This window comes from Quercus suber, unplaced genomic scaffold, assembly GCF_002906115.3.
Source record: "Quercus suber isolate HL8 unplaced genomic scaffold, Cork oak 2.0 scaffold_537, whole genome shotgun sequence".
Classification (NCBI taxonomy): domain Eukaryota; kingdom Viridiplantae; phylum Streptophyta; class Magnoliopsida; order Fagales; family Fagaceae; genus Quercus; species Quercus suber.
The window spans coordinates 57,497-83,521 of NW_027069985.1; the positions used below are offsets into that span (position 1 = coordinate 57,497).

The window sequence follows — 26,025 nt, forward strand, 5'->3', positions numbered from 1 at the left end:
ACGGTTTCTTATTTTGATGAACATAATCAATATATTAATGAATATGTAAAACAGATAAACAATTGGAGTATCAAAAATTTTCCTTCTATGGTATGCATGAAAGGTTTCTTATTTTGTTTACCCCACCAAATGTTACTCCACTTTTAGTTTAGTTCCCAACATAGTGAGTTACATAGATTGAATACATCCATTGTATATGGGATTGTCTTAGCTACACCTTTGATGAGGGTTTCTTTACCTGTTGAAGATAATAATTTCTCTTTCCATATTTGGTTATTTTTAACACATGTAAGAACAAACTTTTAATTAAAGTTATACCACAGTTCTTATTTGAGCATTTTTTACCAATTGTTATTTGTGTTTGTGTGTAATGGTTATATGATTTAAATTGAAACATTTTTAAGGTTTTAAAATTTTTTAAATTATATGTTTTTTGGGATTGAAAGGTAGTGATCATAAGGTTTAACTTAAAATCACACAAAACCATCCAATGGGCTTCTAGTTCTATGGCATTGCTTGCTATCATTTATAAGGAGAATTGGTGTTCAAATTCCCCTCCCCCCCCACCCCCCAACTTATCAACTTATCGAAAAAAATATTAAATTGTAAATTGCACCCTTCAAGCTAGGTTGGGATAATTTTGATTTTCTCCCCAAAAGTTGCAAAATTTTGATTCTCCCCTATAATTTTAAGCATTAGTATACCAACAACAAATACAAAAAACATTTATGAGATGCCATGTTGAACTTAGATTAAACAACAACTCAAAAAATTGAAACTTGGATTAAAAACAACAACAACTAGGATTAACAACAACAACAACAACTCACACCCGAATTAAAAACCTAAAAAAATTGAACTCAGATTTTTGAAATTACCTTAATGCAGTTCTAATTTTTTGCTCAGACAACAAATACGATAAAACCAACACTAGCTTTAACTCTGGTTTCTAAGGTTGATGGTGAGGGTTGCGGTTGGGGTTTTTAGTTGCGTTTTGGGTTTTCGGTGAGGGATTTTGGTTGCGTTTTGGTTTTGGGTAAGGTTTCGGTTTTCTGATAATAGCAAAGGGCTCCGTCACGATTGTGAGAGAAAGAAGAGGAGTTGGGCTACTGATTGGGAGAGACTGAGGGAGATAGAGAAGGCGCTTTGGAGATGTTACATTCAAATGTTGTTTTTATTTTGTTCAAAACTCAATTTTCCAATACCAAGTTACTAACTTTCTAGCTGGAATTTTTTAATTGGAAAAAGCCATGGCTGCTTGGCTAGCATGGCAAAAACGTACCTAGAACTCAATAATCATTTACCTTGGAACTCAATTTTATGATAATCAAGTTTATGTAAAACTTGATCTTTTAAAAATTGAGTTTCAAAATAAGGACACGATGCTTAATAGTTTCAAAACAAGGACATGTGGTTGAATATTTTTAAAAATAAGGGTAAAAGGCCATTTCCCCCTGTTTTATTATCTAAAATCATTTTACAAAGAAACAAAATACAACTTTTAGAGCATTCACATCAGTCTGTATATAATAGAAAAATCTGTACAATTTACACAATTTTGCTTAAAAATGACCCACATAAGTCTGTGCACAATTGTGTAAATTTATGTTTGCCATAATAACCATGTAAAAAAACATTAACACTATTTATTTTGCATTTAGTTATTTATTATTTCTTTATATATCTCAAGGATGAAGGATGAGAGTGGACGATGGTTGTTGTATGTGAAGAAAAAGAAACGATTAAAAAAATTATGAAAATTTGATATTTTGATGAAATGTACTATAAAATAGATAATCTGATGTGAGATTTTTTTTTTTTTTTGGGCCCAAATGAAAAACTGACCCTTTAAGTTTCACATTTTGTCATTTCAGTCCTTTAAGTTTGAATTTTGTCATTTCAGTTCTTTAAGTTTCAAGTATAGTCAATTCAGTTTTCTGTTAGTCTTTTATTAACTGTTGCCGTCTACTTACCAAAACGTCGCCGTTTTGGATTTTTTTTTTTCTTAATTTCAAAAAACTGAAAACATTATTAAAAAAGAAAAGAAAGTAAAGGGCTAAGTGGAACGACGTTGTTCCCCTAGTCCATTGAATATAAAAAATCATTCTTGATGAGTCAGAAATTTATGGTCGTCACTACGCGAAGATTGTCACTTACCCAGAGAAGATGTTACTCATTTATTACGCTCATTGATGACGAAATGTAACGGACGGAGCAACGGTCACAAAATGAGCTATGAACTTCAGATAAAGATTCTGTAATGCACTAGCCTTTGAGCATAAATACAGTGATTCATTGCCCATTGATTAGGAATTCAACTATAAAAGAGAAAGCACCAGAAACCCAAGGTACAGTCAATTACACACAAACACTCTACAGAAATCACTCTCTAGTCTGTTTCTCTCAAAAACCTTTCTCCCTTACTAACTTAAGCATCAGAGGCAGTTTGGCTGACGCCACACTGACGTGTTACTCTTCCACCTAGTTCATTTTGCAAGTTCTCTATCTACAGAGATGACCATATTCACAACATCATCCATCCGCTACGACGAGGAGCTTAACTGTTGATTTTTTGCATCATCAGTTTGGTGCCATTTGTGGGAATGCTAATCATTCAAGCCATCTTTCTCGTGACAAAAAAGTTCCTTGGAGTATGAGATGGAAGTAGAAAACACACCTCAGCCAGATGCTGTGCTACAACAACAAATCTAAGCCCTTGGCCAATGTGGAAGAACTGACTCGCCAGAATAAAGAACTGTGAAAGACAATGGAATCCCAAAACGCAAAACATTGGCAAACAAGTGAAAACTAGAATGAAGAAGAGTCAAACTCTAAAGCCAACAGATGAGACAGGACCTTAGGAGAAGATTCCATCAGGATGGAGAACGAACTACGCAACATAAGGAAGGAGATGGACAAACTGAAAAGTGCTATGAAGGACAAAGGCAGAGAGAATCTGGATGGGATGATTCAAAGGACGGACTCACCATTCACTACTGAAGTACTGAACCGTCCCCTCCCACCAAAATTTTGTCTCCCGCAGTTTGAGTCGTATGACGGTTCCAAGGAACCTTTGGATTACATCGAATCATTCAAGATGCTGATGCTATTACAGATGACCCTAGACGAGGTGGTGTATAGGGCATTCCTAACAACATTGAAAGGAGCAGCCAGGGTATGGTTCAGCAGGATAACCCAGGAACTATTGCAGATTTTGAACAACTCAGTAAGGGTTTTGTTCGTCATTTGATTGGGGGGCAAAGACATAAAAAGCCAACTGGCCATCTTTTCAACATTCAACAAGTAGAAGGAGAATCACTAAGATAGTACGTCACCCTATTCAATAAGGAGCTATTGCAAGTAGATGAAGCTGAAGATCAAGTTATCCTAACAACCTTCCAAGCGGGGTTGCTGCCAAGAGATTTATTCTTCTCAATCACTAAAAGTCCACTGAAAACAGTCGCAGAGTTGCTCTATAAAGCTCAGAAGTACATGAATGCAGAAAATGTAGTGCTCGTGAAAGAAATGAAATGAAAAAGGAAGAGAAACAAAGGAACAAACAGCAAATGCGATAAGAAGAAGGAGACACAAAGTGTTGGGCAAACCACATGGAAAAAGAAGGAACTTCCAGAGAGGAAACCCAAGTTCACTAACTTTACTCCTCTAATAATGCTAATTAAGCAGGTCCTTATGCAGATAAGAGACGATCCCTCCCTGCAATGGCTAAAGCCAATTAGCACTCTAGTAGAAAGAAGAGACAAAAACAAGTACCGTAGGTTCCACCAAGACCACATGCATCGTACTGATGAGTGTAGACTTTTGAAAGACCAGGTGGAGACTTTGATTTAGCAAGGGAAGTTACAGAAGTACGTCAAAAAGACGAAGCCCCACAGATACTAATGGAAGGACGACTAGGACAGAACTTCAGAGGTAGGGGATAGCAAACCTTCGGTAGGAGAAATAAAGACGATCTCAGGAGGACTAACGGCAGGTGGAACACTATAATCCTTGAGAAAAGCACAAAGGAAAGAAATAAATAGCGTCCATTCATGCGTCCCTTCAATGAGGATGCCAAAGAATGATAAGCCTAACATTGTCTTCTCAGAAAGAGACAGTTGTGGCATCAGGCAACCCCATGATGATCCATTAGTAATCATGCTCAGAGTAGAAGATTTCAACATCCACCTAGTGCTCATTGACAACGGAAGCTTGGCTGATATCATCTACCTACCCGCATTTCAACAAATAAAGTTGGATAAGAAAAGGATCAGACCTTTCACCTCACCTCTAGTAAGCTTCACAGGGGATAGAATCGTCCCTGGAGGCATTGTCACTCTAATTGTGATTGCAGGAACTTACCCAGCATAGGTTACCAAGGAAATTGATTTCCTCATAATTGATTGCCTTTCAACGTAGAACATCATCTTGGGAAGACCTGCACTCAACAAATTAAGAGCAGTAACATTAACATATTACTTGAAGGTGATGTTTCCAACAGCCCATGGAGTAGGAGTAGAAGAAATCAAAGGAGACAAGTTCTGGCAAGAGAATGCTATCAAGCTACCTTAGTATCGGGAGAGAACCACATGTGGGTGATTAATGAATTAGAGCCCATCCCTGAACCATAGAAACACCGCAAGAAGTTGAGATCGTCCCAGGAGATTCGGTGAAGGTATTGAAGATAGGAACTGCACTCCTAACTTCAGAGAAAGAGAAGATGATCTCCTTCTTAAGGGCAAACCAAGATGTTTTCGCCTGGAAACACGAGGAAATGCCATGTATTGCTAGGAAGATCATACAACATTATCTCAACGTCAACCTAGAATGCAAGCCCGTATGACAGAAGCTGAGAATATTTGCACCAGAGCACAATAAAGTTGTAACTAAAGAAGTAGAGAAGCTATTAGAAGCTGATTTCATCAGGGAGGTCTTTTACCCAGATTGGCTAGCAAACGTGGTCATGGTAAAGAAGAGTAAGGGCAAGTGGAGAATGTGCATCGATTTCATAGACTTGAAAAAAGCCTGCCTAAAAGATAGCTTCCCCTTGCCAAGGATTGATTAGCTGGTAGACTCAACTGCTGGACACAAGCTCTTGAGTTTCAAGGTCGCATTTTCTGGATACAACTAGATTCTTATGGATGAAGACGATTAAGAGAAGACCTCGTTTGTTATTAGCCAAGGGTTGTATTGCTATAAAGTTATGCTCTTCGGACTAAAGAACGCATAAGTCACCTATTAGGGACTGTTGAACCGCATGTTCTCTCACTAGTTTAGAAGGAATGTAGAGGTGTACGTAGACAATACACTAGTGAAAAACAAGGACGAAGCCAACCACTTGGACGATCTCAAGGAGACCTTCAGCACACTATGTGAATATAATATGAAATTAAACCTTGCCAAGTGTGTTTTTGTTGTTGCTTTAGGAAAATTCTTAGGATTCATGGTGTCCTAACGAGGAATAGAGGTAAATCTAGATAAAGTAAAAGCAATAAGCGAGGTCCAATCACCAAAAATAGTGAAGGAGGTGCAGAGCTTGATAGGAAAAGTTGCAGCCCTAAACAAATTCATCTTTAGGGCAACAAACAAATGCATGCCATTCTTCAAGGTATTGAAAAAAGCCTTTCAGTGGAATGATAAGTGCGAGGAAGCCCTTGCCAAGTTAAAGGAGTACTTGACGAAGCCACCTCTATTAAGCCCCTCGGTGATGGGAGAGAAGCTGTTCCTCTACTTAGCAGTATCTAACACTGTAATAAGTTCGGCACTGATCAGAGAAGAAGGGAACGTTCAAAAGCAAGTTTATTATATTGTTTAGACATTCCAAGGAGCAGAAGCAAGTTACCCAAGGATGGAGAAGATAGCTTTCGTATTATTGGTTGCCTCCAGAAAGCTCCGTCCTTATTTCCAAGCACACCTCATCGTTGTCATGATAGACCAACCCATAAAAAAGACAATGAACAAGATAGATGCAACAAGACAACTCATTCAATGGGTAATTGAATTAGGCTAGTTTGACATCGAATATTGGCCTTAAGCAGCAATCAAAGCCCAAGTACTAGCAAACTTCATTGCAAAATTCACTTACCCCTGTAAGAAAGAAGAACCCCCTATGGAAATATGGACGGTCCAAACAGATGGGTTAGCCACGAAGAAAGTGGGAGGAGCAGGGGTAGTTCTTATACCTCCAGAAGGAGAAACGTTAAAATATGCAGTCAAATTGCAATTCCCAGCAACAAATAACGAGGCAGAGTACGAGGCATTGTTGACAGGGCTAAGCCTAGCAAAAGCTCTAGGAGCAAAGAGTCTCATTGTCCAAGTTGATTTTCAGCTATTAATAGGACAAGTAAAGGGAGATTATGAAGCCAAAGAAGAAAGGATGTAGAAGTACTTGAAAATCGTCCAACGACTTTCACAGCACTTTGATAGCCTAGACTTCACACAAATTCCAAGAGCCAGAAATGCAAAAGCTGATTTCCTAGCAAGATTGGCTTGGTCAAACGACTACAATGCAACCTTCAAACTATGTATAGAGATAAGGGGGCAGCCAAGCATAGAAGGTGAGCAAGTTCTGAAAATAAAAAAAGCAAGACAAGTGGATGACCCCAATCATCCGTTATTTGAAAGAAGGATGGCTCCCTGAAGATAAGGAGGAAGCAAGGAAGATACAGATCAAAGTAGCTCGCCTTGTCATTATTGACGATGTGTTGTACAGACGAGGATACTCACTCCCATATCTAAGATGCCAGTTCAGAAGAAGCAGATTATGTGCTCTACAAGATACACGAGGGAATTTGTGGAAACCATGTTGGGGTAAGACCCTTGGCGAGAAAGGTGCTCAGAATAGGATATTACTGGCCAACCCTACAGAGAGATGCATACAACATTGTTAGAGCATGCGTCAGGTGTCAACGCTTCGCAAATGTCTAGACGAGACCAGGAGAGATGATGACGCCTATACCCTCACCATGGCCCTTCGCCCAATAGGGAATTGATATTATGGGTCCATTCCCTCTAGGGAAGAAGCAACTCGGATTTCTGATTGTTGCAATCGATTATTTCACCAAATGGTAGAAGTAGAGCCAATGACGACGATAACAGAGGCTAAAATCACAAGCTTTGTGTGGAAAAACCTAATCTGCAGGTTTGGAGTCCCATATGTCACAATATCAAACATTGGAAAGCAGTTTGACAACCCCAGGTTTCGAAAATCTTGGCAAGATTTAGGAGTCAAGAATCACTATTCTTCTCCATGACACCCTCAGGTCAATGGCCAGACAGAAGTGACGAATAGAAGCTTGCTTAAAATGATCAAAACTAGGCTTAAGGGGGCAAAGGGGGCATGACCTAAAGAACTACAAAATGTCCTTTGGGCATATAGGACGACCATAAGAGTTCCAATAGGGGAAACACTATTCAGACTGACATTTGGTATTGAGGCCATCATACCAGTGGAAGTAGGATTGCCGAGCTTCCGAGTCAAAGCATATGAAGTCTAGAAGAATCAACAGGAGCTTAACAGCAATCTGGACCTAGTCGATGAAGTCAGAGAAGAAGCTATAAAGCAAATGGCCGAACACAAGAAAGTAATGACTAGATACTATAACAGAAAGGTTAAGGTAAGAAGGTTCAACATAGGAGACCTCGTCCTTAGAAAAGTATCACAAGCAACAAAGGACCCATCCCAAGGAAAACTTAAACCAGCTCAGGAAGGCCCTTACGAAGTAATCCGTCATTCCAGAGAAGACTCCTACTACCTGAAGTATTTAGATGGCTAGGAACTGCCTCGACCATGGACCATAGAACACTTGAAGAAATACTACCAGTAAGGAATTATTTACATTTCAAGTTGCATAATCTTCATATCAGTATGTATAATAGTCATTACTTTCGTCATTCATAAGATCAACAATACATGAAAGCATTATCCATGCGTACTTATCAATGATTTATCAAAACATGTGCAACACTTAGGAGTCATCCTTGGGAGACGTCCCAAGGACCTTCGTCATTAAGATTTCAAATTGAAAGCTATTCACACATAGCCAACGGCGTCATAGCCATCGAAGTTGTTGACACACAACTACCAAAGTTGACTAAATCAAAGTTGTTCAAACACAACCAATATTATCGTCATTCAAGACAAAATAAAAAAATGGTTAACCTAAAAGACGCTCCAATACCATGACTCTAAGTCACAAGTATAGCGCAACATCGTCATTCAAACATGACTAAAAAAAAAGTTGTTTAAACACAGCTAAAAATGCTAAGTTGTTTAAACACAACGAATATCTTCATTCAAACATGACTCCATAAAAGCTATTCAAACACAGCTAAAAGTGCTAAGTTGTTCAAACACAACTAACATCGTCATTCAAACATGACTCCATAAAAAGCTGTTCAAACACAGCTAAAAGTGCTAAGTTGTTTAAACACAATTAACATCGTCATTCAAACATGACTCAATAAAAAGCTATTCAAACACAACTAAAAGTGCTAAGTTGTTCAAACACAACTAACATCGTCATTCAAACATGACTCAATAAAAAGTTGTTCAAATACAACTAAAAGTGCTAAGTTGTTCAAACACAACTAATATTGTCATTCAAACATGACTCAATAAAAATCTGTTCACATATAGCTAAAAATGCTAAGTTGTTCAAACATAACTAATATCGTCATTCAAACATGACTCAATAAAAAACTGTTCAAACGCAACCAAAAATATAGAGTGATAAACAGAACTGAGATCGTCATTCAAATATGACTCAATAAAAAGCTATTCAAACACAACCAAAAATACAGAGTGATAAACATAACTGAGATCGTCATTCAAACTTGATGCAGTAAGCTGTTTATACACAGCCAAAGAACGCTAAGTGTTTTCAAATACACCTAAGGTCGTCATTCAGAGATGGCTCAAAACACAACTAAAAACACTAGGGTGTTCAAACACGATCAGCATTGTCATTTAAACACGATTGTTCCAACATAGCCAAAAACAAAGAGTTGTTCAAACATGAGCTAAGCATGAAAAGTTGCTTCAACACATTGTCACAAAAAGTTGTCCAAGCACAACCTAACATAAAAAGAGTTACATGTTGCAACCAAGCTACTTGTCATTATCAAAGTAGTTGTTTACTTGCCTAGAACAACGAGCCTAAAGAAAAATATTGTTCTTTCCTTGCAATAAAAAAAGGGGAAAAGAAAGAAACAAAAAGATTACTGCTCATCAAGGACAGGGTTTGTAGGAGTTGTAATTGCGGCCTCTTCCATTACCTCAGTAATGTTTGTGTATTCCTTTGTCATATTCTCTGCTATAACCACGGAGGGACAATCAGCCAAGGACTCCTTCTCAACCTTATCGATAACCAGACCAGAAAGGTCTAAGTTAGGATGATGCTTTGCCATCCACTTTCGAAGAAGGTCAAAGCCCTCCACGTAGTACCCACACCACTCATCAAAATACTTGTCAAAGTCCTTAAACTCTTTCACCGTCGTGGTCTCAGCCTTCTGCAACTTCAACTCCAGATCACCAATTTGCTTGTCCTTTAGCCTGCAAAAGTCCTTCTCCACTTGTAGGTTCTTCTTTAATATTGCCACACATTCCTTATCATTTTTAGCGTCAGCAGTGAGAATGGCAACCTTGTTCTTAAACATCTCATTCTCAGCAGATAGAGATTTAATCACTGGCTCAGATGTGGGTACCTTTTTCTCCAAGTCCAGGAGTTTTCCAGTGACGAACAAAGACTCCCCCAAAGCCTACGAAAAATTTTACTTAGTAGAAGTAAAGAGAAGGAAAAGAAAAAATAGCCTACGACGCATACCTGCACAAGGTTTTGAATGTGGGACGACATCACCTCATTAGACGACTTTGCCATTAGAGGACTTAGGTCTTCCACAGAAAGCACTTCATGAGCATTCAAAGTCGTCGTGTCAGCGTCATCCCAAAAGATAGGAAGAAAAGATCTACCACCAACTTTCTTCTTCTTCCTAACCTCCTTTTCACCAGAGGCGACCACCTCCAGTGATGAAGTAGGAGAGGTAGGGCACTTGGCAGGCGAATGGGCAAGAGGAGGAATTACCACAGAGTCTTTCTTGGAAGCATCACCTGCCTTTTTCTTGGACAGAAGACCACTAGTGGAGCTGCCCTTAGCCTTTATCTCTTGGGCCTCAACTAACTTTTGTTTACTAAACCTAGTTGTCATTTATGGAAGGAAGAAGAAAACATAAGAAAAGAAAAGAAAAGAAACTGAAGCTCGATATTCCAAGGGAGAGGAGTGCTCACTGTTTTTCACAACTTCCAAATTTTTCCGAACCTTAATAGATGGTTTCGGACCCAAAAAGTGAAGAAATAAAGATTAAGGAGAAACGAGCTAGTCCAAATCTTTGACGGACTCCAAGTACTCCTTCACTCTTTCAACTCAACGCTGATACCTCTTCTTTAGACGAGGACGTTGGGAAATTGCAAATAGAACACAAGTCACCTATCATCGTCACTCATAAAAGAAGGGAAAAGCAATTGAAAGACGAGAAAGACACACCAAACATAGGAACTCCTTAACTATGAAAAAACTTAGGGGCTTTGTCCAAGTCCTCACCAGGGACGAACTCCTAGCCACTTCCAGAGACAAAAAAGAAATTTGGCTTCCATTTTCGGAGAGATGATTGGTAGTCGAGGATCAACCTAGAAGCTATATTCCACAACTTAAACTCATAATAGCCGGGATCCTTGGATTTTCTTAGGTGATAAGAATGGAGGAATTCGTCCTTTCTAATGACATCCCCATCATTGGCGGACGTCCATACCGCCATGCAAGAGACGAGGATCCACTAAGAGTTTGGCACTAACTATGCTGGGGCAAGATGCAAGTAGGAAAAAGGTTCCCTAACAAAGGGATGAACAGGGAAACGGACGAAGGCCACAGGTAAAATCGGCCTCATAAAAACAAACCTTATCGACATAAGAGTGACAAGCCCTTTCTTCGTCATTCGGGATCCTAATTTTTATAGAATCAAGGAACTGAAATCTATTCCTAATCCGCTGCTTGTCCTTCCCCGTGAGGGAACACGAGATAGTCCAATTTTTGTAGGGGGTGGAAACAGAAGTAGCTTCCGAGATCATGCGATCATCAGACGAAGATAACCCTATCTCCAGATTACTAGACCTCACTTCAGACATCTTTAATAACCTGGCTATCCTAGCAGAACGGGAAACCAGAGGGAATAACGAAGAAAGAATGGAAGTGTATGGACAGTCTTCCCCTACTAAGAAACTAACTCTCTGAAGACACTCCCCCTCTATAGACTTAACTAAACAACCTAAATGAGCTAAAGAGAAAGCTATCGAAGGACAAGCTACCCTAACAGCAGAATAATCTACCATGGAAGAACCAAAAAAAGAAGTAGGAGCACAAAGGACTTTCTAGGAAACGCAGGACAGAGAAAGGGAGCTTAGAGAAGAAATAAACCCTAAAACAGAAACTAAATGAGGAAAAAATACAAAGAAAAGGAAAGATGAGGGAAAAATGCAAAATAAGTGGCCAAAACACACGCGGGAAAATCAAGACATGTCCGCATGACAAAAGCATCCTGGTTGTACACGTGGCATTCAATTGCTTAAACATTAAAACTGTCATAAATGCGTAGTACACGGAATACGAAGTGTCAGACGAATTTGTTCTTATCTCGTCTAACAGAAAACAATTCAAACAAGGGGGCAGCTGATGAGTTAGAAATTTATGGTCGTTACTAAGTGAAGATCGTCACTTACCCAAAGAAGACATTACGCATTTATTACACTCATTGATGACGAAACATAATGGCCGGAGCAATGGTCACAGAATGAGCTGTAAACTTCAGACAACAATTCTATAACGCACTAGTCATTGAGCATAAATATATTGATTCATTGCCCATTGATTAGGCATTCAACTATAAAAGAGAAAGCACCAGAAACCCAAGGTACGGTCAATTACACACAAATACTCTATAGAAATCACTCTCCCGTCTGTTTCTCTCAAAAACCTTTCTCCCTTACTAATTTAAGCATCAAAGGCAGTTTGGCTGACGCCACACCGGTGTGTTACTCTTCCACCTAGTTCATTTTACAGGTTCTCTATCTACAAAGATGACGCCATTCACAACATCATTCATCCTCTATGACGAGGAGCTCAACTGTTAATTTTTTGCATCATCAATTTCCATCCCCATCCCCATCGATATGCAACTGTGACCTGAGAAATTTGAGGGATTGTGTGAGAAAGAAAGAGGTGAAAAGAGAGAGAACAAGGGATTGGGTGAGGGGGAAGAGAAACCAAGAGAGAGAAGGAGAGATTTCACGGCGGCTCCGCTCCACTCCATCAGACTAGGGTCTACTCAGTGGCTTCGGCCAATACGAATTTGGGTAAGTTTTAAAAACAATAATTTTTTCTTTTCAATTTGTGTTGTGTTTGATTTGGGAAAGTTTAAAACTCTTTTATTGTTCTTTATATTTGAGAAAGAAGGAAAAAAAAAAATCATTTGGTGAATTTTTGGTTGAAGCTTAGTTTTATTAATTGATTTTTGATTGTTGAAGGAGCAAAAACCATACCCTCGGCTTGTTGTGGAAGTTGCTCTAAGCTAAGGAACTAGAATTCCAAAGTGATTACCAATTGCAAGAGCTCAGAAAAGGCTTTGAACAACAAAGCGAAGATGCAGTGGAAAGGAAAAGTTTTTAAATAACGGTTTTTAAATTTTTTTTTAATAAAAAAATCGAAAACAATGCTGTTTTGGTTAGTAGACAACATCACTTAATAGAAAACTAACTGAAGATTGAATTGATCATACTTAAAATTTAAAGGATTGAAATGGCAAAACTCAAACTTAAAAAATTGAAATGAAAATTTAGAGGAATAGTTTTGTATTTTGGCATTCATTTATTTTTAAATATTTTTAATTAATTTATAAAATATGAAATATTTTGAAAAGTGAGTATTATTATGCTAAAAAATTGACTGAAATTTTTGTACGAAAGTGCTCTTACTTGGAAAAAAAAAAGAAAAAAGAAAAAAGAAAACAAAATACTGAACATACGGTACGGAAATAGCTTTCTAGAAACACAAATTCAAAAAGCCTCTTTTTTTAAATAAGGCGGGGGAGATTGAGGAGTCTTCTCGAGTACGCTGAAACAAATTCCCCCATATATTCCAAAACCCATCTCTCTCGCTCGCTCTTTCTTTACCCATTTTTATTTTGGTTAGTTTAATTTTGTTGTTTTCTGAGAATGGAATTGGACCCAGATGATGTGTTCAGAGACGACGAAGACGACGCCGATAATGAATTCTATCGGGTATTTACATTTTCCCTTTTCATTTTTTACTGTGAGAGTTGGGTTTTGAGTTTTGATATAAACACTATTTTTTGGATCAGGAAAAGGAGTCCACCAAAGAGCTTCTGGTTTACCTTGTCGATGCTTCTCCCAAAATGTTCTCCACTTCTTGCCCTTCCGTGAGTTTCCTAACATGCCCACCCCCCAATCAGTTTGATGATTCTGTGTTTCTCATTGTTGATTTTGGGAATTGTTGGGTGGCAGGGAGATCAAAAGGATGAAACTCATTTTCAGATTGCTGTTAGTTGTATCTCGCAGTCGCTGAAGACCCAGATCATTAATAGATCGTATGATGAAGTTGCTATTTGCTTCTTTAACACCGTAAGATAAAATGGTTCTGTTCAACTAAAAACATATGCTAGATTTTTTTTTTTTCAAATATGAATTTCCTGGCCATGATTTGCTGTTCAATTGCAGTCTTTATGTTTTCAATAGCATGGATGACGTAGGATAGAAGCTTTAGTGGGCTCTAATACCAAATTTGAAGTAGGATCTTTAGGAATAAAAGGAAGCATGGTCGTTTATTTTGAGTGCCGTACCCGTGTCGTACCTGTTTTATAATGACATCGTACTGTCTGTTTTATGTTTTTATTTTTCAAAAATTGCTCGTGTCACCATGTCGTACTAGTGTCTGTACCCGTACCTGTATTCGTGCTTCCTTATTCAGCACTAAATTAGGGTTCTTGATGAGATCTTGAAAGGTTCTCTCTTCAAATAGGGTTTGATGTTTAAGGGTTTAGGTAATAAAAATATTTGATCATAAATGAGTTTGATGGCTGTTTGGTGTTAAAATAGAGAATATAACAATAAACTAAGAAAGATAGACCCTAAGCAATCTTGACTATGTTTCCTAAACAATCACACTTAGGAAGGAGATGGAAATCATGCCTTAAAAACTTAAGAAACTCTAGGACTCATTTTAATAACTATTAAAGCAAACAGAAAAAGGACTTAGAAAATAGAATAGACTCGTGGGCCTCTTATCAGACTACCTTATTTTAGTAAAACTTTATTAAAACTGAACCAACAAATTTCTAACCTAAATAAACTTAATGCTAAGACTCAATAATAACTAAAGGGACCCATGAAAGGTGCCAAGAAGGCCTTTTGGCATTTAATCTATATTTCCCTCAACCTATTTACTCTCTGCATCAATGGAGGCAAGTTGGTCATTCATCTAAGAGTAGAGAGATGATTTTCCTCTTTGAAAATTCTAAGATGTTAATAGCATGAGTGTGGCACTATCACTGGACAAATGAGAAAAGAAGAAAAAAAGAAAGAAAAAGATGTGGGCATTTGGCACTATAAAAAAATATGGTTTTTTCACTCTTGCTCTGGACTTTGTATCGTAGCAGCTGCCATAATGGTTTTTTTTTTTTTTTAATAATCTCCATAATCACTTGCAAGTGAAAAATATCATTCCCACATTGAGACATGTGTTGATCATGTTTGCTCTCAATTACTCCTTTCTCAAGGCTATATTTTTGTTATGAATCATTTGCATTGGGAAAAGAAGAATTTGCTGGACTTGAATGGTGTATTTGTATATAATGTTGCTGAGTGAGAGTATCTTGACTAGCCTTATCCTTATAAATGAGTTTTAATTTTAATCATATTTATATGCTCTAGACAAATCATAGCTTTAAAGTTATAAAGTTAGTACTTGGGTCCTAAATACTAATATAAATAGTTACACACTCTTGAACCCTATGACTTTTTCAGAAATGAGTATACTCTTAGATGGAGACTTGTGTGTTGTATAGTATATTTAACAGCTTCATAGAAGGCCTGATTTGATGCAGGGAATGTGAATGGGTTGCTGTTTAGGCTAGATTGAATTCGGAAATGAGAGTTGTTTAGAACAAATTGATAGGTGGTTAGGTACTTCTGCAAAGAACACTAAGGGTATGTTGGGTAATTGCCCTTTCCCCTTATTTTCTGTTTCCAAAAACAATTTTCTATTTTTGAAACTAAAAAACTTGTTTGACAACCCAAAATGGACAGAAAACAAAAACTGTTCTCAAAACTTAATTTGTAAAGGAAATTGAAAACATGCAAAATGCTGTTTTCAGTTTCTAATTTTCAAAAGTTAGTGAAAACACTCATTTAATTTATTGAATCTGTCTCATTTAATGAGCTAGCATTAGAGTTTAAATCTTAGTAACAACATATTTTAGTATTTTCTACTTTTTTTCTTCAAAAAACTATTTTTGTAATTTCAACTAACCAAACATGTTTTTGATTTCAAAAATATAAAAAAAAATTGTTTTTTCTTTATATTCCCAAAAACTAGTTTTTAAAAATAGAAAACAAAATCGGTTACCAAACATAACCTAAGTTTTCAGGGAAGAGCTCTCAAAGGCTCATTTTGTTCACAAACTAAAAGACCTCCTTTACAATGCTTATACATGGATATTTATAGCCTAGGAGTTAGTTATTGGCGATGACATCATCCATAACTAACTCACATTTATCACATGCTAGAATACAATTGTAACATATTAATCACATGCCATATTTAATATAGCACATGGCTTCTACTTCTAACAACTTCCTAAAATCTAGCATGTACATGTGCCTCTAACTAATTTTGCCTCCAATTTTCAAATATTGCAATGCTGATGTGGATTTAGCTACAATAGCCATGTGGGATATGTGAAATAGAGCCCTTAGGCTTTGCTGGCCTTGTGAGGTGTCACTCCCTTGTGCCACGTCACCATACCACGTCAACATCTTCCATGTATTGCAATAAACTCCTGTATCATAGTTTTTGTTTGCTTTGGATCTGCACTTGGCTTGTTTAGAATTAAGGCTTTTATTTTTTAAACAATATGATTTATTCTCTGTTGGGATCCTATTTTCTGAATTTTTTGCAGAGGGAAAAAAAAAATTTGCAGGAGTTAAATGGTGTTTTTATATTTAATGTTGCTGAAAGGGAGTATCTAGACAGGCCAACAGCAAGGCTTATAAAAGAATTGGATTGCATAGAGGGTAAGTTCTAGGCTGAATAATTTGTGTTTCATGCTGATAATGGTGAATGTCATATTTTATTCGTGGCTTCTCTTTGTTGGATATACTATTTTTACATTCATATACAATTGGGATATAATGAGCCTGTTTTTATGCTATTTGGATATTAATGAGCCCATTCACTACGTGTGTGTTTCCTACCAATGAAAAATAAAGAGCCTGTTCCAGTTGCCTTCTTATTCCCGTTTCAATCTTATTTCTCTTACAAAAGTGATCTTGGGGATGGTACATCAATTATTAGTTTCATGTATTTCTAGTTTTATTTAATTTTTTTAACATAATGAAGGAAGAATAGGCTTTCTTTTTTGGTGGTTGCCTGATTATGTATGTGTGGAATCAACTATGTTTAAGGTAGCTAAACCCACAACAATAAAGTTTACTTCCAATTTTTTTGTCTGTTAGAGATGTTTTGTTTTTCTGGATGGTTCTTAGATATTATGATGAAAGTCCAAAACAAGAGAGCTACATTAATTGAAGCTGGGAAGATGCTTGATTCTTCTGTGGATGACTTTGAGATTATGATGTCAATTGACTTGAGCTCAAGTCGTATTTCTTCCGTTATATGAATAGGGTGGAGGATGAAGGTGAAAGTTCATGAGCCATTGAGTGCTTTTGTAATACACTGATCAAAATAAATAAAACTTTTGAGAGATTAAAAAGAATTTCCACAAAGAAAGAGCTTGAGGCCTTGAGGGTGTCAAAGCTTTTTAATCACTTTTAGTTAGGGTTTTTTTATTTTTTTTATTTTTTTTTATTTTTTTTATTTTTTTTTATTTTTTTTTGACATGGTTGTTCAGTATAATATTATAAATATAAACCATCCGTGGATGTTGATGGAAAACATGTGAAATACTGATAAAAAAATCCTTAAATATTTGTTTTAGTTCCTGGAGAAACAACTTATCATTCTTTATTATTAATGCAAGTTGCTTTTCTACCATTAATATTCATGTTTTATAGATATAATCTTTTGAGCTTTGAGGATAAAGTTTAGTGCTGCTTGCATTTCAATGAGTGGAGTTCTATTGACTGCGTGCCTCTTTGATGGAGTACTGATGGCAAGCCTGGTTCTTGGAATGTTTTTCATGCAGAAAAGTTTATGAAAGAAATTGGGAGTCAGAATGGTATTATCTCTGGGACTCGAGAAAATTCTCTTTACAATGCTCTTTGGGTAGCACAAGCACTTCTGCGTAAAGGGTAATTCTACTTTGTTACTGCTGTTCATTTTTCTGTTGAACTTTCTTGTAGCTTGCCAAGTAAAAAAAAATTAATTATGTCCTATGACTCTCCCTTTGTGAGTTTTGATAATAGTTGTCAGATAACCTATCTCAGATCTGCAAAGACAGCTGATAAACGGATACTTCTTTTTACAAATGAAGATGATCCTTTTGGGAATATCAAGGGAGCGACAAAAATAGATATGACAAGAACCACATTGCAGAGAGCTAAAGTACTTATTTGCATGTGCTTCATAGTTTAACGGTTTTCTTTAAAGGGATTTTAATCTTTTGAAAGTCACTGACACTTTCCTCTTCTCTCTCTCTCTCCCCACAGGATGCACAAGATCTAGGTATCTCAATTGAACTTCTTCCATTGAGTCAGCCTGATGAGGAGTTCAATGTTTCACTTTTCTTTGCTGTATGGACATAGCTTATTTTGATTTAGTGAGTGACTTTCTTGTCTGATTAGATTAGTTACATTGCTTACTACTTCAAACTTTATTTGTTACAGGATTTGATTGGATTGGAAGGGGATGACCTTGCTCAGTTTTTACCCTCTGTGGGAGAGAAGTATGCCTTCCTATCTAGTTTTTCTTAATGGTATTCCTTATGCGCTAATTATTGTTACATACCACTAGTTACACACTACTGTACAAAGCTTTTGAAATCGTGTTTTGACAACATGATTTCACAATTTTAACCGAAATTGTGTTTTCAAAACATGATTTCATTTGTCTCGTACACACAGTGTGTAACTATCACCGCTCTTCCTTATGTGCAGTTTTCAAGACTACCACATATCATATTTGAAGTGGGGGAACTGATTGGTGCATTATGAATCTGACATTGCTTAAATTTCTTAAAGTTTTGATTTCTGAAGTCTGTTTGGCTTCTTTAAATTTGAAAAGAGTTATTGTTATGGGAAGTTGATGATATCTCAAGAGTTGTAGGAACGTCAAGGTTTTAAGCAGAAAATGGTTTGACACTAAGAAAGCTATAGAAAAGTTTAGATGAACATTGAGCATATATGTGTTGATAAAGAAATAATAATGAACATCAATATTTTTGGAAATAGTGCACTGTACTTTGAATGCAAAAGAGTGTAATGTTTTTGACAATGGTGCAATGTACCTGTTGAAGAACCATCATACTGAACTCCTTAGTCCTTACGCAACACTTTGCAACATAATTTCAATCTAAAAGATTAAAAAAAAAAAATCAAAGGTATTCCTGAAAGGCTGAAACATATCAATGCTTCTACTGTTTTCTGCACCTTGTGATGCATAAATAATCATCAAGTTCTGATAAGTATTAATCGCGGTTATATTTGAAACAGTAATAGAAATGTGATTTTTTGTCATTCAAATTTATTCCTTCACATTAAATTTACACAACATGCTACAATGATATAATCTCCAGGTCAGGTTTTTTTATATTGGGTTGAAGATTTTAGAGTATTCAATATTGATGCTGGAATTTATATTGTCAAGTTCTTTTTCCTAGTCTTAAGTATTTTCCCACTTTATGCCAAGAGTCTTGTAGCTTAGTGGCACTCCCTCCTCTCCTTTATTAGGAGAACTAGGGTTTGGATCCCCCCTCCCCCATTATTCTAACTATCAAAAAAAAGTATATCCCCATAAAATATCTATATTCCTATTTCAGATTGGAAGATATGAAGGATCAGCTGAGAAAGCGTATGTTCACGAAGCGCATAGTTAGAAAAATCGCATTTTCAATTGCTAATGGATTATCAATTGAACTGAATACATATGCTCTGATACGTCCCACTGTTCCAGGTACGTGTCACCATTTTGTGATAAATTTTAGTTATTAAACAAAAAGTGAGTTTTTGCATATCATCTTGTATACACAGTTAATAACTGTGCTACCCTCGGTTTTGCAGGAGCAATTACCTGGCTTGATTCTGTTAGCAATCGTCCCTTGAAGGTGATACCACCCTATTAAATTTTCTTTTGATGGCATATACACACATAAATCTAGCTACATTGTAGTTTTGATGAGGCCCAAATAAATGACCATTGCTTGCACATCACACACATGCACACAAAAAGGTACATCTACTGGCTGTGGGTCTCTATGACTTATCCAATATACTTGTCAAGTTATTTTCTCACCAAATGGAATGCTACTCTATTAAATTTGGTAGTGGAGTGTCTGTTGATCATTTAATGCTGCATGGTCATTTTGTAAGATTTTTATTTTTGGGATTAAAAAAAAAATATAGAATTATGGTCCCTCGTTGTTTTTGTTTTTGTTTTTTGTTTTTGGAGTTTAATGGGTGATACCAAAGAAGGTGATTGATGTCTATCTTATTTGGAAAAGTTTGTTTGGTCATAATTTTGCTTCTTTTTGGATGCATTCCTTATTTTCCCTATGTGGCTGATCTGGATAGAGAGGGAAAAAAGTATTTGCGAGGGTGTTGAGAAGTCTATTTTTGAGGTTAAACTGGAATTTGGATCTCATGTGATCTGTGTATTCAGTTCAACTGTCATTGGTGGAGCTTCTTTTCCTTTAGTTGATTTGGTAGTTCATAGATTTTAGATTTTAATTCCTTAAGAGATTCCCGTGTATACCCAATTAGAACTTGAGTATTTTTTCTCATTTAATCTTTTGTTAGTTGTAGAAAAAAGAGTCTTGAATTGAGTGATTCTAGAAAGTTGATGATTAAGACCAACCGATGTGGATTTTGTGATTAGACTACACAAATGGGTGTTGGTGAGTGATTCTATGAAAGCATCTCTAGAATGTTGGAAATTCTCAAATGCCCAGAAGGGATACTGTTTATTTATTTTAAATTTTTTTTTTAAAGGGTGGGTGGGTTCTGCTTATTAAAATGATTTTGATATGGCGTTTCATACTTTTTTTCTGTCATTTAATGTTTTTCATGTTTGTAGTAATGCTGTAACCCAGATTTTAATTAGTTCTATGTGTTGATCTTGCATAGGCTGAAAGATCTTTCATCTGTTCGGATACTGGTGCACTGGTGCAAGAACCTCTTAAACGCTACCAACCTTACAAAAAGTAAGTGGGTTTTGCTTTTTCCATTATAATAGCATAATAGAAGTGCAGTGTTATAGATCTGTAGTTTGTAATGTTATTTATCAATTCATCTCTGCTGCATTGCTCCTTGGCAATGATTATTTAATTATGCCATTCTGAAGAAATGAAAGGTATGCTTTAATAATCCTTTTGTTCTTTTTGAGAATGTGTGCTTCAATAATCTTATTATTGTGATTCTGATGCTTTTAGGTGTACATTTATGGTACAATAGTTCTGATTTAGATCAGAATTCAGTTTAAACTTTAATTTTTGTTGTCAGGCTCTATTCAAAGCAACACTAGAAAATAGTTCTAGTTTAAGAAATAATATATAGATATAATCAGCATAGGGGTGTGATTTCCTGGATAAATAGTAGCATTGTCAGTTTTCAGAGTAAAAGTAATAAATCAGATTGTGTTAGGTTTCTAATTTGAAATATACATAGTAGCGTTGCAATTTCTAATTTCTCTATGTTAGATTTGATTGAGCATTGTAATTTGCGTGATTGACTATATTGTTCATTTAGTATACCCCGTGTACTTGGGATCCTTTTTCTGTCACTAATATAAATTCGTTACTTATCCCACCCCCCAAAAAAAAAAAAAAAAAAAAATTAAAAGCCTCATTGAGTTAGGGTCATAACAGGGCTTGATTATAACTAAAACTAGATTGCTTAAAAGCCCTTGGATTGATGAGAAAAATTGCCTATGAATTTGCTATGGCAATATACTTGTTACATAGGGGATTTTGAATTATTGACTGTAATGGAGGAGATTTGACTCAGCTGGACAGAATAGAGGACCAAGACAGGGAGAGAAGACCCTTCTCCATCATGGTTTGCTTGGGAACCATACTCAAACGCCTTAAAATTTCTATACTCCAAAGAAATCAATAGCCCCTAAAGTTATCCTAAACCTATCATAGCATTTAAATATGGTCTAATTATTCTCGGTCTAAACTATGGGTTTTTTTGCAATATGCACCTAAACTACAAAATATTCTGCAATCAACACTCTAATTTGAGATTAACATGCTCACTAATTTGCTAATATAGTGACTCATTTGCATCTAGGAGTTTGCATCTATGGTTGGCTGGAGTCATCACCAAACCATTTGAATACTTCCATGTGAAATTTTATCATCAATCGAATTGTAAAGAATTATATTGGGCATATATAGACTACTAGGAGTAAACCCTAATCCTATCTAACTATGAAAACCCTAATTCTAATTCTAATTGAGGAAACCTAATTTTAAATGACTTGGGAAATCCCATTTATTGAATTACAAAAATACCCTTGGCTCTAGCTCAACTGAAACCTTTTCTCCTTAAAATTTCTAGGTGGAGGGTTAGGTTGTGGGTTCAAGACCCGCTGGGTATGCATGTAACTTATGAATAAAAAAGGGACAAAGTTTGGCTCCAACTACCAATAGGAAGTGACATTAGTGGTTGTCATGTGCAATGCACATGGCTCACTTAACCCAACCAACTAAGTGAGTCATGTGCATTGCACATGATGAGAAACATGTCATCTTTTGATTGGTGGTCAGAGCTGAAGGCTCCAAATCTCTTCCATAAAAAAGGCTCTTGACTCTATGAGTTATATAAAATTAAAATTACTAATATACCTAACTAACTACATAGACTTGAGATATAGTACAGGTGACCAATAAAAACACTATTGACTCCCAAAATTAAATGAAACTAAATTATAATCTATATTTCTTTTTGCTTCCCAGTTTAGGATAGCTTCATTTAAACCTGATATAAATATGATATTGAGTAAAAGGCTAATTAGTTATGCAATGTGTTTTAACTTTTGACGCTTCTAGTAGCATCTGTAATCCCGCTGGTTCTCTTGGTAGCTCTCATGGCATCACTTTATTTTTTATGCAAATAGATATATTACATGTTCTCTCTCTTTCTATTGTAAATGCTGTCATGTTAGTTTTCTTCTTCAAATTTTGGTCTAACTTTTCCACTCTCTCTAGTGAGAATATTAAAATTTCAGTGGAGGAGCTATCAGAGATAAAAAGAATTTCTACTGGACATCTCCGTCTTCTAGGATTCAAGCCATTAAGTTGCTTGAAAGATTATCATAACTTGAGGCCATCGACATTTATTTTTCCCAGTGATGAGGTTGCTTTTGTTCTGATCCTGTTATGGTACTGAAATATATGTTTTTTTTTTTTTTTTTTTTCTTGCTTGTGCTGCTTGTTTCTTTTTAGTTTATTTTTTATTTTTGATAAGTAACGTAAGAATATTATTAATAATAGAAAAAGTGCCAAACCGAGTACATTGGGGATGTACTATGGGAGCACAAATCATAAAACAAAAGTACAACGGTCAAGAAAAATAGAAAAAGAAGAACAAGAAAAATGAGAAAAGACCACACTTCCAATCAAAGAGAGTGTGCAAGAAAAAAGACTTAATCTCTAGCAAAGATCTTTCACTACTCTCAAAGCTTCTAGCATTCCTTTCACGCCAAATGCACCAAATCAAGCAATGAGGCACTAATCTCCAAACATCAATATGACGATGTCGTGCAAATTTTCCTTGCCAAGCCTCAAACAACTCAAGAACATGATGAGGCATAACCCATTGGATACCAAACAAGCAGAAAACCAAAGACCACAACTCCTAAGCTATGGGGCAATGAAGTAGAAGATGATCTACCGACTCCCCACATCTTTTACACATATAGCACCAGTCAAGCACTATCACACGTCTTTTACGAAGGTTGTCTGTTGTTAAGATCTTACCTAAGCCAGCAGACCAAGAAAAGAAAGCCACCCTTGGAGGAACTTTCATTTCCATATCATTTTCCAAGGGAATGAAACAGGAGCAGGAGGGTAGAAGGAACTATAATATCCTCTAACCTCAAAACCTCTGTTCCTTGCAGGCTTCCAACAAACTTTATTAGTTTATTGGTTGATTATTTGTTGTCAAACGCATATCACAATTCTATTAGTTACTTATTTGATGATGTGGCTCGTGAGGTGCTCAGGTCATGGTTCAACAAATAGAACACACGTTTATAAAATAGTCTATTATGAAAATAAATTTTTTGTTCAGATACATTTTACTCCTAACTTTAGCCTTGCTGTCAGTTTGGTTCCTTTTCAAAACTTGTAATTGGTCTTTTGAATCTCAAATTTCTATCAGTGTGGCCTTTCCATTAGGATTTGTTAACTGTTGAATGTTAGGTGCCCCAAAATTATGCTATTTTTTTTCTTCAAAAAATTAGAAAAAGATTAAAAAAGAAAATAAATGCAGAATAATCCAAAATTACTCTCTCTCTCTTTCTCTCTCTACCCTGTCTGTTACCTAGTCAGCACGAATGCCTCCCTCTTTGACAACCCATCATCCCTGCTCTTAATCTGAAATCTCTCTTAATCTCAAAAGATCTCTCTCTCTCTCTCTCTCTCCACATGACAAATGCCATCACTACCATCCCTCAAGTCACCACCCCAAGACAAACCCAAAACCCCACAAAATTCATTTTCTAGAAACCCGTGAATCGGAACCCCAACCATTGTGAAATGCTGTCTACATTTTCCCTACACCTAAAATATACCACCATCAGCAGCCAAAACAAATCCAACCTCGTTGCTGGCCTGTGTTTCAAACCTAGAGATTGAAGGAAAATAGGAGAAAATCAAAGAAAAGGGGAAAAATTGACATATCTTGTCTTTGACATAGAGGAAATCTAGTGAATGGTTGGTGATGGTAGTGACAACAATCAGAGACAAAACAGTGGTGACTGAAACTGAAGGGGATCTTCTGAGCTCAGATGTGATGATTACAGTATAGGCTAATAGTGGTGGTTGTGGGGAATGAGCACAAAGGAAGAGAGAGAGAGAGAATGGACAGGAGATGGTTTGAAGGGAAAAAAGGGGTGGAAATTTTGGCAAACTATATTAAAAGAGGAAAAAATTACCAATACAACATGGTCATTTGGGGAAGTTAATGGTCAACATGCATCCTATCAAAAGGGCCAAATTGACAGCGATTCATAAGTTATTGGGGGTTAATTGCAAGTCTTGAAACTTGGGCAACCAAATTGACAGCGATTCATAACTCATTTATTTTCTTGATAATGATGCCCCCAGTTTCCTTCTTCTTGTCCTTGCTGGTCGGAGAACATTTATAATTATATCGATTCTTTACTTAGCATAGATGTGATACTTTGTGCTGTGATTAGTGATATAATAGCAACACTAACACAATGTATATGTGTGCTGTTATATGAATGATGTTTACGTATTTTGAAATTTGCATAATGTGCTTTCCATGTGAACCTTCTGCAACCAACAGTGCTGTGAGCTTTTCTTACTCTGGTCTTGGACAATTTTTTGTTGTAGTTTATGATGGATGGTTCTGTTTTTGGTTTTTTTGTTACAGGAAGTGTTTGGTAGTACTTGCATTTTCATTGCCCTGCACAGATCCATGTTACGGCTCGAGCGGTTAGTACTTATAACATATAATGTTTTATACTACGGCGGTATAATTTTTGTAACTTTGACCACTATCTATTACATATATTTGTTGTGGTTCTTGATATATTGTTGTTGACATCTTTTATATATGTTAGTCATGAAATTTTGTTCTCAGCGTGGTTGACATTTTACAACTGGATGATGCATTTTTCTTATTTTTTCTTTTAATAACATTTTATTAGCATGCCACATGCAACCGTGCAAACTTGATGCATTCTTGATTGCCTAGCTGTTTATTTGACTTGAGTTGTATTACAACTTGTTGATTAACTACTTAAAGATTGGTGTTGGATGGTATTGAAGTTAGAATCCGTCACAAGTTATTGTGCACTACAACTTTTGATGTTTTTATTGTTTCCAGATTTGCAGTTGCATTTTATGGCAGTTCTTCTCATCCTCAGCTGGTTGCCCTTATTGCTCAAGTAAGTTGTAAATACTTTCAGAGGAGTTTTATATTGATGTATATTTTTCTAAAATCAGTAACATTCGACCTGTACATCATACTTTGCAGTTACTTTCATTGTTAACTGGTACCCATTATTGCTCAATATGACCTGTTATTGCTCAATTATATTTAATTTTCTACACTACATCAGTGTCTTTGAATCCTCAAAATCAATATGGCAATGGAATATTTAGTTATCAGCATCATTTATTAACAATGATCACAGCTGCAAAACCGTCTCAATTGCATTCTTCCTTCCTGGTTTCTCTTTCACTTCAAAACTTAGGTCAGAATTATTTGAGTTGAAATATTCTTTCATTACGCATTATCTTCTTGATATAAGCATTCTTTTCTATAGCTCAGTAATAATCGACTTGGTACATTATCCTCATTTTTAATGGCTCTAA

At 36.2% G+C, this 26,025-nt stretch overlaps 1 protein-coding gene across 2 annotated transcripts; it reads left to right on the forward strand.

The window, feature by feature from the left end:
* The first annotated feature begins 13,071 nt into the window (after positions 1–13,071).
* LOC111994183 (ATP-dependent DNA helicase 2 subunit KU70) lies at positions 13,072–25,715 on the forward strand. Of its 2 annotated transcripts, none has more exons than XM_065764013.1 (14): positions 13,072–13,324; positions 13,405–13,482; positions 13,568–13,684; positions 16,240–16,354; positions 17,485–17,590; positions 17,726–17,843; positions 17,948–18,031; positions 18,125–18,183; positions 19,276–19,409; positions 19,517–19,560; positions 20,579–20,655; positions 22,666–22,813; positions 25,079–25,140; positions 25,535–25,715. In XM_065764013.1, the coding sequence occupies exons 1-14, from the start codon at positions 13,259–13,261 to the stop codon at positions 25,698–25,700; spliced, it is 1,374 nt and encodes a 457-aa protein (XP_065620085.1). In that variant the 5' UTR covers positions 13,072–13,258; the 3' UTR covers positions 25,701–25,715. The 2 variants fall into 2 exon arrangements, with proteins under 2 accessions (XP_065620085.1, XP_065620086.1); XM_065764014.1 differs by having other exon boundaries at positions 22,666–22,839; positions 25,535–25,629.
* The last annotated feature ends 310 nt before the right edge of the window (positions 25,716–26,025 follow it).

What these genes read in the sequence shown, in the direction of transcription:
- LOC111994183 (XM_065764013.1), top strand. Translation starts at nt 13,259, where the DNA reads ATGGAATTGGACCCAGATGATGTGTTCAGAGACGACGAAGACGACGCC. An exon ending in AGAATTGGATTGCATAGAGG is followed by an intron (nt 16,355 to 17,484) that starts GTAAGTTCTAGG and finishes TTTTTCATGCAG; the next exon opens with AAAAGTTTATGAAAGAAATT. An exon ending in TCCATGTTACGGCTCGAGCG is followed by an intron (nt 25,141 to 25,534) that starts GTTAGTACTTAT and finishes TATTGTTTCCAG; the next exon opens with ATTTGCAGTTGCATTTTATG.